The sequence below is a fragment of the Notechis scutatus genome, chromosome 9 (assembly GCF_049901735.1).
Source record: "Notechis scutatus isolate UNSWTSFEM ecotype Mainland chromosome 9, rNotScu1.2, whole genome shotgun sequence".
NCBI classification, from domain to species: domain Eukaryota; kingdom Metazoa; phylum Chordata; class Lepidosauria; order Squamata; family Elapidae; genus Notechis; species Notechis scutatus.
Window position 1 is genome coordinate 6,081,473 of NC_142017.1, and position 16,329 is coordinate 6,097,801.

General features: G+C 44.1%; 1 protein-coding gene and 1 long non-coding RNA gene across 4 annotated transcripts in view; one reads left to right on the forward strand and one right to left on the reverse strand.

The window, feature by feature from the left end:
• The window catches only part of TENT4B (terminal nucleotidyltransferase 4B), a 31,449-nt gene extending 19,286 nt beyond the window's left edge, over positions 1 to 12,163 (reverse strand). The window contains exons 1-2 of one of the 3 annotated variants that reach the window (XM_087971478.1): positions 11,213 to 11,827; positions 10,975 to 11,180 (exon numbers count right to left, since the gene is read on the reverse strand). In XM_087971478.1, the coding sequence (XP_087827604.1) occupies positions 10,975 to 11,180; positions 11,213 to 11,827 (821 nt within the window). Of the gene's footprint in view, positions 1 to 9,314; positions 9,643 to 10,974 lie in introns of those variants that run through there. The other 2 variants (XM_026675888.2, XM_087971477.1) reach the window with 2 other exon arrangements.
• A 61-nt stretch (positions 12,164 to 12,224) lies between these two features.
• On the forward strand, positions 12,225 to 16,207 carry LOC148129813 (uncharacterized). The gene is made up of 3 exons (XR_015750624.1): positions 12,225 to 12,501; positions 14,052 to 14,156; positions 14,608 to 16,207. It is a non-coding gene; the product is annotated as an uncharacterized LOC148129813 (long non-coding RNA).
• The last annotated feature ends 122 nt before the right edge of the window (positions 16,208 to 16,329 follow it).

Here is a 16,329-nt window from a genome sequence, read left to right on the forward strand (position 1 = left end):
GACATGATTACAAGGATTGGTTTGGGGGTGAGGTGGGGTGGGGGGAAGAGGAGGAATTTGTGTCTGCAGGTCTCTCTCGTGATGTACAGTGGGCCTTAAACCCGCATCTCCCAATCCCCAACCCCTTTTAAAATGGATGGATTTCAACGTCCAGGATTAACGTACTGCCGACTTACGGCCAGTCTCAAATGTAGATAAGGCTTTCTGATAAGCAGATTTGGTTAAGGTAGTAACAAGGAGCAAACACTGAATTATAAGACTCCCACAGTAATTGGGGTTGTTTGTTTGTTGTTCTGACCCATGCCTCATTCCAAGCAAACAAACACCAAAGATAAAAGCAAAATTTTTTAATGCTTCTCTGTGAATTCCATTCATTCAGTGTAAAACTGTTATTAAAACTAATTGTCCCAGATAAGAACAAGGTTGTGCAAGGCTGCCAAGAACACCAGATTAAATTGCACGGGAATATTCAGAACCAAAAGTCTCCAAACACAAACCGGGATAGTCCGAACTTCCACAAAACTTGAAGGGCAAGAACTTCATTGCTTCCTGCAAAGAATCCCACTTTTGAGGGCTGGCTTTTATCCCTTAAGGGAGCGGCCATCACCTTGCAGCCTTACTCCTGAGTCAACCGTGCTGCTGCAGCTGCTCTTTCCTTCGAGCAGCCCTGCGCGCATGTGTTCTGGGCACAGACTCCTCGGGGTCCTCTGCATCACATCTCCGCCCCCTAGAGCCAGAAACTACTAGCATGGATGTGCAAGGGGAACCTTTACCTTATCAAGTCTGCTCTAAACTGGATAGCCACTGTACCCTCCAGTGCTTTGTCCCCCCAAAAAGTGTATTCATAGAACGGAATAACAGAGTTGGAAGGGGCCTTGGAGGTCTTCTAGTCCAACCCCCTGCTGAGGCGGGAAACTCTATGCCATTTCAGACAATTGGTTGTCCAATCTCCTCTTAAAAATGTCCAGTGTTGGAGCATTTGCAACTTCTGGAGGCAAGTTGTTCTACTGATAATTGTTCTGTCAGGAAACTAGTTCTGCAACACCTGACGAACTGCAGGTAGACACCTACAGGGGTAGTACAGGTAAACTTACTACAGCTCGTTTAGGGAACATTCAAAGTTACAAAGGCACATGACCATTTTTCACACTTACGACCGTGGCAGCATCCCGGAGGGTCAGGTGATCAAAATCCAGATGCTTGGCAACTGGTTCGTATTTATGACGGTTGCAGCGTCCTGGGGGGATGTCACGTGATCTGCTTTTGCGACCTTCTGACGAGCAAAGTCAATGGGCAAGCCCTATTCACTTAACAACCGGGTTACTTACTTAAGAGCCGTAGCAATTCGCTTAACAACCGAGGCAAGGAAAGCCGTAAAATGGGGACAAAACCCACTTCACCAATGTCTCGCTTAGCAAGAAAACTGGTGGACGCTAAGTCGAGGACTACCTTTTTTGTTCGTAACAAAAGCCGAAGAGGACACACCTGTACGGTTATGTCAACTTACACAAGGGTCAAAAGCTGAGTAGCAACCAGGAGCCCCTGCAACCGAACGGGGCCGTTTGTGTGAACTTCAGTCTGGGAGGGCTGAGACCGAATCCCGCCCTTTCCCACACATGTGTTAACATCAGCCTGCCATCCAGGCAACAGGGGACAAGGTGAAGTTGCAAGGATTAACCAGGACTTTACAAAAGGTCGCAGGATAAAGAAAAGGGCGAGCAACATCCTAGGACCGTGATGGCGAACCTATGGCACGTGTGTTGGAAGTGGCACGCAGAGCCATCTCTGCCGGCACATGGGCCGTCAGCCCAGCTCAGTTCTACTGTGCATGTGCCTCCCGCCAGCCAAGTGATTTTCGGGTATCTGCCGCGCATGCGCAGGGTGAATGCGGGAGATGCATGTGCATGCGTAGGGAGGGCAGTAGTGTGGGTGGCTCACGCAGGCATGTGCAGGGGGCGGGGGAACATGGGGGGGATCATGCGCACATGTGCAGGGAGGCGGGGGTCACACGGGGGGGATCGCGCGCACATGCGCAGGGGGAGCGCTGTGAGTCGTGCACGCATTACATTATGGGTGCAGGGAGGCATGCGCGTACACATGCATGCATTTTTTAATTTTATTTATTTATTTTTATATTGACTGTTTCCTAGTATGATTAGATTGTTGATTGTACCCTATGACTATTATTAAGTGTTGGACCTGATGATTCTTGATTCTTAATGAATGTATCTTTTATTTTATGTACAGAGAGCATCTGCACCAAGACAAATTCCTTGTGTGTCCAATTTTCGGCACACAACAACAAAAAGGTTAGCTGTCACTGTCCTAGGACAGCAAACAAATTGGGGAACGAAGCAACTTCGTGGTTTACGGCCCTGGCCTTTCATTTATCTCAAAGCTAGAAAGTTTCACAGACTGAAGAGAGAAAAAAATGTTTTATATTGCCTCTATTATTACAGCATCGTGAAGAACAGGCAATCTCCCTCAGCATAAATGGAATTATTTCAGAACGAAAAGGCAACCACCATAAATAAAATAGAAGGACCAACACCCATTCGGAGAGATAGTTCAGCCAGAAAGCAAGAAATGTGACATACAACAATCCATTTAAGGACTCTTCCGAGTTCTGATGGCACTGGAAAAAAAGCAATTTGTGGACGTTTTTCACACTTATGACCCCAGGGTCATGGGATCAAAGTTCGAATGCTCAGCAACTGGCTCATATTTATGATGGCTGGAATGTCTCAGGGTCAGGTGATTGCTTTTTGGGACCTTCCTGACAAGCAAACTCAGTGGGGAAGTCAGAGTCACTCAACAACTGTGTGACTCACTTAAAAACCGTGGCAAGAAACGTGGCAAAACTCACTTAACGGCTGTCACGCTTAGCAATGGAAATTTTGGGCTCAGTTGTGGTGGTTAAGTTGAAGACCACCTGTACATAATTCTAGCCTGTTTCCTGCACTATGTCGACCTACCCCATCTCAAACAGCTCCAGTGGGGGTACTGAAGATCTGGAGAACCTGCGTTCTGACCCAGGCTTCCTGAGACCATAATTAAGCATGCGCTTAGTCAAAATAACTCTTTATTTCAACGCTGGGAATTATTGTTCATTCCCAGCCTGGAATGAGTCCCAAACAGTTGCTCGAGATAAGCACCCACCTTTCTCTCCTTTGAATTGCTGCTCAGTGCCAAATGAACTGGAAAAAAAAAAACCAACCGAAGTACAAAGTCCACACAGAGCTTCAAGGTTTAATCCGAACAGAGTGAACTTTGCTTCCTGCAAAGGTTTCTCTACTTTTGCACCTCCTTTATACCTTAGGGGAGGGGCCAATCACCTCCAAGCCTCGCTCCCAAGTCCCCCCTTGTCTCAGCTGCTCTTGCCTTCTAGCAGCTCTGTGCACACACACATTGGGAACAGGCTCCCCTTGCTCCTCTGCCTCGCTGCTGCCAGACTCCGGAGATTCCGGAGTCAGCACCTCACTTCCAGGTGGTCCTGGCCCCATCCCTGCATCGGATGTAGGACCCTTGTCCGAGGCCTCCCCAGACTCCCGGACTGGTCCCCGTTCTTCCCCACTGTCCGATTCCACTGCCGTCTGCACAGGCTGCCAGCAAAGCACAACAGCCTGAGAATTATCAATCACAGCAATGCTCGATGGACCACAGAGCTCAAACCCTGCCCCACAACAATCAGTGAACACAAGGCATGACAATAAAAATGGGTACCTTCCGGACTGTTTTATTTTTTTTTTAATTTCAGCTACAAGTAGCAGAACCATCAACCAGAGCCTAATGCAAAAGAACATAGAATGAAAGTCGGGCCAGACTAAGGTTCTTTAAAAAAAGAAAAGGAACACAGAATTTACACCTGACTTCCAGATTTATTCCTTCATCTCACTGATGTGATTTAGGAAAGGAGAGGTGGAAGATTGATGTGTATCTCATTTTGCTGCTGCTATTTTTAAGCAGTTGGGATGAGATATCCTCGCCAATTTACTGCAAATCATCCATGGATTTAATAAATCCAGATCTAACCTCTACCCTCTTCTTTGAGCTAGGACAGAAGAGTCCCAAATAAATAAATAAATAAATAAATAAATAAATAAATAAATAAATAAATAAATAAATAAATAAATTTGTTTTCTTAAGTTTTCGCGGGTACTTACATGTATGGCATTCAGCTTTGTTTGGGTATTTTCCCACGTCATTGTAGTTGTGCTTTTAAAGTTGTAGCAACGTTTCGGCAGAATCTCATCTGCCATCATTACAGAAGCCTGATGATGGCAGATGAGATTCTGCCGAAACGTTGCTACAACTTTAAAAGCACAACTACAATGACGTGGGAAAATACCCGAACAAAGCTGAATGCTATATATAATTAATTAATTAATTAAAAAGTGTGGGCACTAGATGCTAGCGCCTTACTTTTAAATCCTGCGAAATAGAATTCAGGATTTTTGAGGACTTAATACAACACGACAATCATCCATCACCTGCCTATCTCCCCACCCTACCTATTTCCCCACTGATGTGACTGCAAATTTTTATTTGTTTTCATTTTTTATTTAATTTTTATTTAATTTATATTAAGGAAGCATTTTATTTTCTTGCCGGCTAGGTTCAAAATTTAGACTATGAAAGAATCCAGGTAAGAAAGGTTAAATTCTGTAGCTTACTTGTTGTCGCTCTGACCAGAGACCAAATAAATACGTGTATGTGAATGTGTACACACACACACCCATTCACTTAATATTTCATCAATTCAACCCTAGCTCCTTTCACTGTGGGAAATACAGGTTGCCAAAAAGTCAAATTTCTCTCCACCAAATGATGTTCATCGAATTTTTAAAAATCAAAAGAGTAACAAACCAGAACGATAAGGAGAGGATACGTAATACCTAAACGTTTCACAATGCTTTTGGAGATTTTAATCCCCAAACCTCTCCATTATTCTAAAGACAGAACATTCAGTAGGCAAAGAACTGAATACAGGATTCCTTGGATAATAAAGAACTGGATATGGGAACAAAGTGAAATATCCCTTCCAATTTGTAGCAAGAACGGAAGAATCTAAGAAGGTACAAGAGAGATACAGTTGGTCAATGGAAATGTCCTGCAAAGGATTCCGTTAGGCAAATTTTAAAACAAGCTCCCCAATTACTACCCAGAACAAGATTTAACTATTAATTCTGTACTTCTCTGTATGCCCACAAGGGCCAAGGTTATGATAAGTATTCCCTTATCAGCGAAACAACATTGTTATATGGGGACTGGCACGGGTATTAAATCAATCACAAATTAAGTGTTCTCTCAAACACACTAATGGAACATTAATAGTACATAATTTGACTTCCTTGGCATTGCAATATTCTCTTGAAACATGATGTGAAAGAATAATCCCCACCATCTGTTGAGATATCTATGTGGGAATGGCCATCTTTTCTTCCTTTTTCTTTTTAGCATGCTTCCTACTTCAAAAATACAACGTTGGGGGCTGGATCGTGACATTTTATTTGAGGAATCGCCACATAATAAAAGAATGTTCGATTGGGGAAAAAAGGTGTAAAACTACTATAGATGGTCCCTGACTTACAATAGTTCATTTAGTGACCAAAGTTACGGTGGCACTTGAATATGTGACTTTTGACCATTTCTCACGCTTACGACCGTTGCAGTCACATCATCAAAACTGAGACACTTGGCAAATGACTCATATTTACGACGTTTGCAGCATTCCCGTGACCCGCTTTTGCGACCTTTTGACAAGCAAAGTCAATGGGGAAGCCTTCACAACCGAGCTACTACCTTAACTCCTGAAGTGATTTGCTTAATGACCGGGGCAAGAAAAGATGCTCATGTAAGAAACGTCTCGCTTCTTACATGAGCATGAATTTTGAATTCTGTGGTGGTCGTACGTCACAACTGGCAAAGGCTGTGTTTTTGTAGAACACGTGAAGCCTTCACACCAGATCAAATCCAGCCTACAGAAGGAAGCCAGGATCTATGCTGGTCTTATTTTTCCGGAATGGGATACCAGCCCATCCTCAAGGCAAAGCCAATAAAAATTGAGCGACAGAAAATAAAACATCCTTCCATTCAGTCAAATGCAGCCTTTTCTTTCGTGATCCAGGCAAGCTAGCTAGAACTCTTTTGGCCAAGGATGGTCTTCTTTCAGAAGAAAACTGTGGCCAGGGTGATAACAAGAGTGTTGTTTCACATAATGACGCCTATAACTAGACTTGTTGCTTTTCAGTCAGGCGAGCTCAAACGCCTGCAATTCCAGACTTTGCTCCCTGCCTTCCTTCAACTGCCATTTCCATTTTTGAGATATTTTATTTCTTTTTCTGCTTTTGCTGTCAACAACCAAAGTACAAGTTCAAAGGTAAGAAATGGCCCCTGCTTGCAACGTGCATATATGCACACACATTAATACTGGGTTTACTGCACACCTATTAAAGACAACCATAATGGTGACAAAATTTGCATGTTGCATAAATCACCTGAAAAGGTTCCTTTTTTTAAATACAAAGATTATTTTGTATACGGATCGGAGAATGAGCTGTTGCAAAGTGAATCCTTTATTAATTTCTTCACTGAACTGTATAATATGTAAGTGCCGTTAGCTGTGGCCTCCATTTAGAATTTTTACAAGTTTGGGCATGTGTTAAATCAATTAACACTGCTCTCCGAACCTCTTCCACATTTAATCTGTAACACCTTGGAACAAAAAAAACTGAGATTAGACAATTATGCAAGAATCAAGTGGAAAAACCAAGAACAACATCGCTGAAAGGCTTTTGTAGTTCTGGGTGGGAAAAAAAAAGTTTTATCACTGTGTCTACAACTGGCTTACTTGTTTAACTGCAGGAAAATGCTTTATATTAGTTACAAAGTGATATGAGCTTTAAAGATCTTTCTTATTAAACATAATAGTGCAGGACCCTGTAACTCTTATCATTTTGAACTAGCGTGAAGAAGCTGTATTTTAATGGCTGCTTAACTTGTTATCACACATTAAACTTAGCCATAAGGTGGTCTCATTTAGGCTGAATGCGTTGTGCAAACCTAGGTACTTGAGGTCTATTCAATTAACTAAAGCAAACTGTAGCTTAATGTGTTACATAAGCCAAGCTTCTGGACTCTGACCATGGGAAAAATACACTTTCTTGAGTTAACTAGACAAATTGCAGTTTCAAGATGAGACAAGAACTTTTTATCAACTACTGATGATTAAGTAGGAAATCATTTTGATATATGATGTACAGTACATGTTCCCAAAGCCAGTTTCTGGCATCTCTGCTAAAACAGGATCATAAGTAACAGCACAAAATCTATGCTAAAAGTCTGGGAGGCATATTGTCAGGTGATCCATATCAAATGAGAAGTATAACTTAGTGTAAATCTAGATGGGGAATTCTGGGAGTTGAAGTCCACAAGTCTTAAAGTTGCCAAGGTTGGACACTCCATAATACACTATTACTAACTGAAGGCAACCAGCACATGAAACAACCTCATTAATTACTTAATCCAGTAGGTAAATCTAACCATACAATTATTGCTTTTTTAATGCTCCAAATCATTTAAAAGACACATTCCATAATTTTATTACAATATACTGAAGGCTAACCCATTATTTAACAAAGTTTACTTTTGTTTCCAATCTCTATTGATTCGGTTCAATTAAAAGACTTTCAACACCAGCCTTACCAGAAAAGGGAAATTATGTGAATGGAACCACTTTCAGCCAGAAATAATCATTTAACAGAATTATGGCATGATGTGACATCTTTAAAAGGAGCCAGTTTTAGCTACAGCTGCATTCACAGGCATGTAGCTGGCAAATAAACCTTAGCTGCTTTACTATTTCCCTGATCAGCATCATATTCAGATGTAGCCTAACTACAGTATGATTAAATCCTCATTTCATCCTCTAAAGTTGCAGAGTTACAAATTTCTGCTTTCACCCTACTGGCTACACACAAACACAGCCATCTGTTGCATTCACAAATCATGCTAAGCTAAAGATTTAACCCGTGTTAGATGAATAAACCACAGTAGCCAGGTTCTCGCAGATGCAAAGACGTTATGGCTGGGTTACTCTACTGTGTTAAATAAATAAGGACATTATCAAGTTAGTTTAATATATCAAACTAATTTCTGGTATTATGTGATTACAAAAACAGTGGAACATACTAAAAGAAAATGGTATTTTTGAAGCCCATTTAAATAACATCTAATAATAAAATACCCTATTATGGTTTCCTGCTGTATGAGGAATTCTATTCTTTCACTTGAATAGTTTATACAGACCAGTGAAAAATTTAAGGACAATTAAGTTCCATTATTTCCATCGTAGCCTGGTCCACAATGCAGTGAAATAGGCTTCTGGTTGGGCATTGGATGGTAAATAAAATAAATATAATATAATATAATAAATATAATATAATAAATATAATATAATAAATATAATATAATAAATATAATAAATATAATATAACAATATAATATAATAATATTATAATAATATAATATAATAAATATAATATAATATAATATAATATAATATAATATAATATAATAATATAATATAATACATATAATAAATAAATATAATATAATATAATATAATAATATAATATAATATAATAAATATAATATAATAAATATAATATAATATAATATAATATAATATAATATAATATAATATAATATAATATAATATAATATAATATAATATAATATAATATAATAAATATAATAAATATAATATAAAGGAAAAATTGGAGAATGAACACTGCAGTTTTTAAAAACGAAAAACAAAATACATGAATTATACAAAAAAAAAAAAAGCTGCCTTGAAACTCTCCAACAATCTCCAAAGAATGGAACGTTGACAAATTTGACATTTATCATTACAAAAGCGCTCCCTACAATATAAAATCCCATTTTGATGCTGTTAAACTGATGCCAACCGACAATGCACAAGCCGCACAATCTCCTTCTGATCAAAATAAAAACACCCTCACATAATTTGCTGAAGGAATGAGAATACAACAAGGAAAAGACAATACACATCTGAAACACGGTAAGACCCCTTTAACCTTTGTTAATAGGTTATATATAATATTATATTTGTTAAATTAAGTGCAACCTTCCACCGAAGAGTTTGTGCATCAGCTGTGTTCAGAAGCCTTCCTTCCACACCCTGCAAAGGTGCATTTGTATTCAGAAAGACCCTGGGATCCTGAATAATCTGACACAACCAGTGACAAAGATTATTGTTGAGAAAGACAAAAGCACATATATTATAAATTTACCTTTGCAATGGCCAACTCAAGAAGGTCATTACGCACACAAGAATTCCACCTCCACTGAATGCACAGGCCAGGTGTCTTTTGTGCACTTCCATGCACTGAAACACATGTTTCGACCGCACTGGGAGGTGCTCAAGAGTTGAAAGATCAGAAGACGCCGCCGACCTGATTGTGCACTTCCGTAGAATAAGTGGATCTGTTCCTGTCTAATTTCAAAACGTACACATGCATTCTCCCCCCTTCCGTGAAAAGCCTGAGTCTACTTAAGCTTCTTAATGACCCCCTCCTCCTTTCTTCGGTGTGCAGAGAGCCAAAGCAACCACAATAGTGTGACCTGGGAAATATCTACGTAACACTATTACAGGAATACAAACTGTGTAAAGGTCAAAGCGCATCTTTGCACAACCAACATTAACAGCGGGGGAGGAGGTAAATCATGACAGGTAAAGTGTGCCTTTCTTCTCAGACCATGTGCTTCTGGCCCAGGGTAGCCAAGCACCTTCAGATTATCCCTTATGTGCTTCACCATCGTGTCACCCTATTTATCCACATTCCAGCCCGATGGGGTGAGGCTCTTAAAGCAACCTACAACCACCCGAATTATCTCTAGATGCCCCCCACCCCCAACCAGTAACTTTATGCCACAAATTCGACACAGATCCTTCCTGATCCATAACCAATTCTGCCCAAGCCTTTGCTGATTGACAGGCCTCACTTCCCAAAAAGCATCCAAACCTCTGTTGGTTTGAACCAGATGCAAAAGGGGCATCTCAAACCGCCACCCCACCCCCACCCCGCTCCTCCGCCCCCAGAAAAATGTCCAATCTGGTCTACTCTAGGGGATGGCCCCTCAAGGCCCCATTCTGGTTCCTTTCTTCAGTCCATCCTTGAGACTCAACCTTCTCCAGTCTTGAAACCATAAAACAAGCCAGAGAAAAACCCTCCACAGAAGGCCAAGGGGTCACCCCTGCAGCCCCTGGCCCTGAACACCTGCAGATCCCGGACAATCCCTGCAATCCACATTTCAAAAAACAAAACAAAAACCCTTTGTACTGCCACCCCCTAAGATGCTGATAGCTCAACTTTCTGGGACAAGGTGCAATAACCTTGGCTGGCCACCCCATCTCCTCCCCATTTACTATACACCCCCATTGCGGACTAAAACACGGATCTTTCCCCATAGATCTCCCCTCTGCTCCCTTCCCCCACCCCCTCCTGCCTCCAAAGACCCCCTCTCCTCCCCCCAAGCCCTGACTCCTTAACAGCCCCCTCACCTGTCCCGTCCTCCCCTCCTAAGTCCTGACCTCGAAGACCCCCTCCTTACTTCCAGCCCAAGTGCTATTCCAAAGAGCCCCCCCTTCCCCTTGCCTCCCTCCAAGTCCTGCCTCCAAAAGACCCTCTCCTGTCCCCCATGTCCTGCCCCCAAAGACCCCCTCTGCTCCCTTCCCCCCACCCCTCCTGCCTCCAAAGACCCCCTCTCCTCTCCCCCAAGCCCTGACTCCAAAAAAGCCCCCTCTGCTCCCTTCTTCCCCCAAGCCCCCACTAAAGACCCCCTCTGCTCTCTTCCATCACCCCCTCCTCCCTCCAAAGACCCTCTTCTCCTGCCCCCCATGCCCTACCCCCAAAGACCTCCCCCGTCCCTTCCCCAGGCTCCCTTCCTCACCCCACCACGCCGGGGCTGTAATTCGTCTTCTTCCACGGGGTGCCGGTGTAGGCCGGTTCCTCCGGCCCGCACGGCGGCCTCCCCAAGGGCCCGTTCCCCAAAGCCGTCCCGCCGCTTTCCCCGGCGGGGCCCAGCAGCAGCGTGCAGTTGAAGCCGAAAGTGCTGGCCTTGTTGTCCCGTTTCCTCTTGTTGCTGGCCGCCGCCGCCTCGCCGCCGCAGCGGCAGCAGCGGCGGCGGCCGAGGCAGCCGGAGCAGCGGGCGAAGCCGCACGGGGAGCCGAGGCCGCGGCGGCCGGAGAAGGCCCCGCGGCGGCGGAGGAGCTCGACGAAGACGCGGCGGGAACGGAGGAAGAAGAAGAGGAGGAGGAGGCCGCGCCCGGGGCAGCGGGGCTCGCTTGGACGCCGCCGGGCCGGGCTGCCCAGGCGGGAGGCTGCGGAGAGGCCTGCCGCCGCGGGGGAGGCTGCTGCTGCTGGTGGTAGTGATGGTGATGATGGTGGTGGTGGTGGGGCAGGCCGGCGGTCTCCAGCGGCAGGAAGTCGGGCTGCGGGTCGCTGCCACGCGGGACGCGGGACATGCCGGGCGGCGGCGGGGGGGACGAAGCAGAGGCGGCGGCCACGGGGGTCGACGGGGAGCTGCTGCTGCTGCTGCTGCACGAGGAGGACGAGGAGGAGGAAGACGACGAGGCCGGGGCGGCGGCGGCGGCAGCCGGCTGGGGTGGTTGTTGCTGCTGCTGCTGGTGCTGCTGCTGGAAGTAGAGGTTGCGGACCCCTTGCGTGGTCTCCCAAATCTGCATCCACAGGCGGTTCGAGGGCCCGAGCTGCTCTGGCTGGAACCAGGCGATCCGGGGATCCATCAAACGGCGAGCCGGCCCAAGAGCGACGGGGCGGCGGCAGCAGCAGCAGCGGCGGCTCCTCCTCCTCGCCCTCCTCCTGCCTGCCGCCCGCCGCCGCCGCCGCTGGGCCGGGCAGGCCCAGCCCCGCCGGCCTCTCGAGAGCGCGGCGCCCTGCGGGAGCGGCGAGGCGGAGGAGCCCGGAGGCGGCGGCGGCCGCCGAGGAGGAGGAGGAGGAAGAAGGAGGAGGACACGCGCGGCCGGGCGCCTCCTGACAAGAACGGGCGGAGAAGCCCGGCGACCGGCGGAGGAGGGAGAGAGAGAGAGAGACAGACGGCAGCTGCTGTTGCGGCGGCGGCGGCGGCGGCGGCTGCTTCGCCACCCAACCCCCTCCGGCCGGCAGCGCGGAGCGAAGCGAGCGAGGCGGGGCCCTGTCGAAGAGGCGGCCGCCGCCGCCCGGGCCGCGCGTAATAAAGGCGTGGGAGGGAGAAGGAGAAGGCCGGACGGCGGCCTCGGCGGAGAAAGACGGTCGCCCACGCGGTGGAGGGGTCGCCCGGCGGGTCCTCCCCGCCCTTGCCTGCCTCGCAGCCCGAGATGGAGACGGATCCTCCGCGGACGGCCCGAAGGGGGAGCGCGGCGGAGCCCCTGGAGGGAGGAGGCCGCCCCAAAGGGTCTTTCGGGGTGCTGGGCCGCGGGAGGTGGGGCCCTGCTTTGCAGGGAAGCCTCGAGCTTTCCCAGTAGATTGAGGGGACGGGGGCGGAGGTGGTCGGGAGGGGCTTGGGAATGTTTATCCCGGGTCTTTCTTTTGAACCTGAGGGGTTGGCTCGTTTATGACACTGATCTACATACAACATTTGTATATGTACATGAAGGTAGTATTAATATACATACATATTAATATACATACATAGATATAGGTAGAGATAGATGTAGATAAATCTGAGATACATATATACACAACACGCAGCCTGGCAAGTCTGGGCTATTTTAAAAATGTTTAGGAAAACAATAGAAAAATGTGGTACTTTTCACAGAAAAGAGGTTCATCCATCTATTTATATTCCAGCCAATTCTGAATTGGCACTGGGCCAAAAGAACAAAAATGGCAGAAGTACTAAACCTTCATAGAAGGGAGATTTTGTTCATTTATTTATATTATATAGAATAATTTTCCGTAGGACATAACTCTGGGCAAATAACAAAATTGGAAGAATATGTATTCTTCTAAACTTCCTAGAAAAGGGTGGGGTGTTTGTTCATTTATTAATGCATATTACATTATATATTATAATTGGTCAGAGCAAAAATGATAGAAGACCAAACTTTCATAGAAAAGAGGGCAGTTACTTGATTCTACGTAGGTAATCTTTATGCTTTTTAATCTCTCAACAGGTGTGCATACATAAAAAAAAAACAAGGCCAGGATTCCAGCTATACATTCTCGGGATGCTTCAGGCCATCTGCAATTGAAGGCCTCTTAGAAATCAATGTGACTGAGAATACCAATAAAAAAGAATATTTGTAATTCGGGGTTTGAACTCGGTCCTTGGTGCTTGCCTGTTTTCTTCAGCCATTTCACAACCCAACTAGGTAACATAATCAGCACTAGCAAGATGATCCTAACTGGATAATCTAGTAGATACTCCCTTCTAGCACTGATGATGTGACCTACCTGGGTAATGAAATGTCTGCAAGCAACAACCAAGCTCAGAAAAACACCAAGGACCCAACTGTAGATACTTAGCTTTGAAGCCTGCAACCTTCTCTATTTTTTTTTCCAAACTAATCCTTGGAGTTGGGAAGAATGCAACAGAGGGCCTTCTTCGTAAACATTAAGGACATATCCTCCAGGCATTTTGATGGATCCCAATAGGATCCCACATGACTCGTCCAAATTAAATGCAGTAGCTCAAACTATTGACTCAGCAAAACATATCTTCTTGGTTGAAGCTTAAGGTAGAACGTTGAGATAAAGGTATTCTTTCACCCCCTCAAGTCTCCTGCCTTTCTTTTGCACGTATATCTGTGCATGCTAAATAAAAGCAAATCTGAAAACATTCTGAGAACTTCAACTGATCTAAGCCAATAATTTGCTGCACACCACTGCCAAAATTCTAGGGATGATCAAAGCCACCACAAAATAAACTATCCTTATATACAAAGGTCATGTTAATTGTGTCTCTTAATCCAGAGTATCAAAGCCTGATGTTGGGGTTATTTAATGTAGCTTTTTCCTTCCATTTTATAGTGCATTTGTGGTTAATCATGTTGAGGGAAGATTTCCATTTACAAATCGTCTCTTGGACAGTATCTCCAAAATCAAAAAAGGCCGCAGAAACATCTATTTCTCCAAGTAAGAGCTCATATGTATCTGCGTAGTCATGTGTATTAGGTACACATGCCAGTTTTCATGTGTGAAAAGAAAAATTTGCAATTACTGATGTATTTCAACATCTTTACAATAGATAATACTAGATAATCGTATTACTCAGTACAGTGTCTATTAAAGAAAGCAATAACATTTTCACAATACATTTCAGATTCCTAGATCAGGGGTCTCCAACCTTGGCAACTTTAAGCCTGGAGGACTTCAACTCCCAGAATTGAAGTTTTAATTTTTTAATTCAACTCCCAGGGACTTGAAGTCAGCCAGGCTTAAAGTTGCCAAGGTTGGAGACCCCTGTCCTAGATGGTTTGAAAAGGATTGCTTTAGAGGCCATGCATGTCTGAATTTGTCCAAATCTAAATTAAGGTGGGGGGAGAATTACGTGATTTTTCTTAGCTTCATTTCAATTCTATTTCAGCGTCTCCAAAATCCTTTTCCTGAGATATGATTAAAATTGGTTTGAATAGCTGGAAAGCAAATGTGCAATTGCAACAATGAAGCTCCATCCGTGTCCCAGAAGATTATTCAAAAGCAGCTACTTATTCCATGTTTGTATTGTATAACATGGAAGATCACAAAATATTTTGCATGATTTGAAAAAAAATCAGGATGCCTTTGAATCAATGACACCTGGGGACTGTGAAAATGTCCATACGGTTCTCTTGGCAGCCATTTTAGATGTCCTTAGGATAAGACAATTGGTCAAATGATACTCAGGTGGAAGGAACAGGAAATGAGTTTCCCCAGTCTTAGTCCAGCAGCTTAGCCAAGGACCAAACTGCCACGCCATTGTTTCCTAGCAAAAAAAATGCTAATATTTTATTACGATCTGTTCAATTCACCAAATTTTCTAGAGTAGGTTAAAAAAAAAAAAAGATTTTTCCGCAACTTTCACAAGCTATACCTTATCACGTGAATCACATTAGTTGCAATCCTTCAGTAACTCAATTCTGATATTGTCTTACTCTGGTACCTGGAGGAGGAGGAGAGGTGGAGTCAAGAGAAGCATCAGCCTGGAATCCTTACCTTTTCACAAGTGGTCTAAGCCCTCTTGAATTCCACTAATTCTTCTCCAGCGCCAATTTAGTGCTGACCATGACTAAATTCTTGGGCCTACGCATGAGCAATAAATTGGTTCAACTGGAGCTTAATGCACGGTCCTGATTCTTTACTCCTGATATTACCACCTCATCCCTGTTGCAACCCTTCCCAATAGCCATTGTACTAGTCAACTGAGAAAGCTTGATTACGCTGAATCAGGCCAACTGGCTGGCCGCAGCTTTCCAGGTTTTAAGGGAGGAGTTTGTTCAACCCACTTGGAAATGCTAGGATTAGATCAGTTCACCGCCTAGCTGCCAAATATGGATTGTACCCCTGGGCTATGACTCACGTGAGAGTTCTCTCCGTCAGTGAAAGCAAAATGGTAGTAAATCTGCGTTGCAGAAACAAGGGAGGTACAAACTCAACAGGGTGGGGCAGCCCACACGGCAAACAAGGGATAGAAGCATCCATATTGATTATACAGAGATTGCTTAATCCTGAACCTTACTGGTAGCTGGAATTAGTTCATTAAGGCTTCCTTATTTTTTATTATTAGCTGGCCTTCCTTCAATCCAACCTCTTGGCTGAATGCAAACGAATTTGGCTTAGAAGGCTATTTAACCAGAATATGGTAAAAGGCTTGTTCAGGCTACACATAACAGCAAGAAGATATTTGGCAGTGCCCCCAAGTTGTATCAGTTTACCCAGGGTACCATAGTTTATCATCTACTCTCGTTTGTCATAGTTTATCCAGTACAATTAACACAAATTATGAGAATGTCAATTATTTCATGGCTATCATTCACCAGCATGGAATCCAAACACAATACATAACTTCCTTTTTGGTAGAAAATGTAGTTATTTTGCACAGCTTTTGGCTAAAAGAATTTCAAATTTCAATATGAAGAAATATGCTTCTATATATATTATGTATATTAGCAAAATACAATGTGTGAACTTGGCGGTTACCCATAAAAGTGTTTTTTTCTTTAAGTAGGAAAACTCTCCATATTTGGGCACTGAGCAAACTGATATCACCCAGGAAAAACGTTTTTATCCTGTTTTTTACATTGTACTTTTACTTTAAAAAGAAACAAGA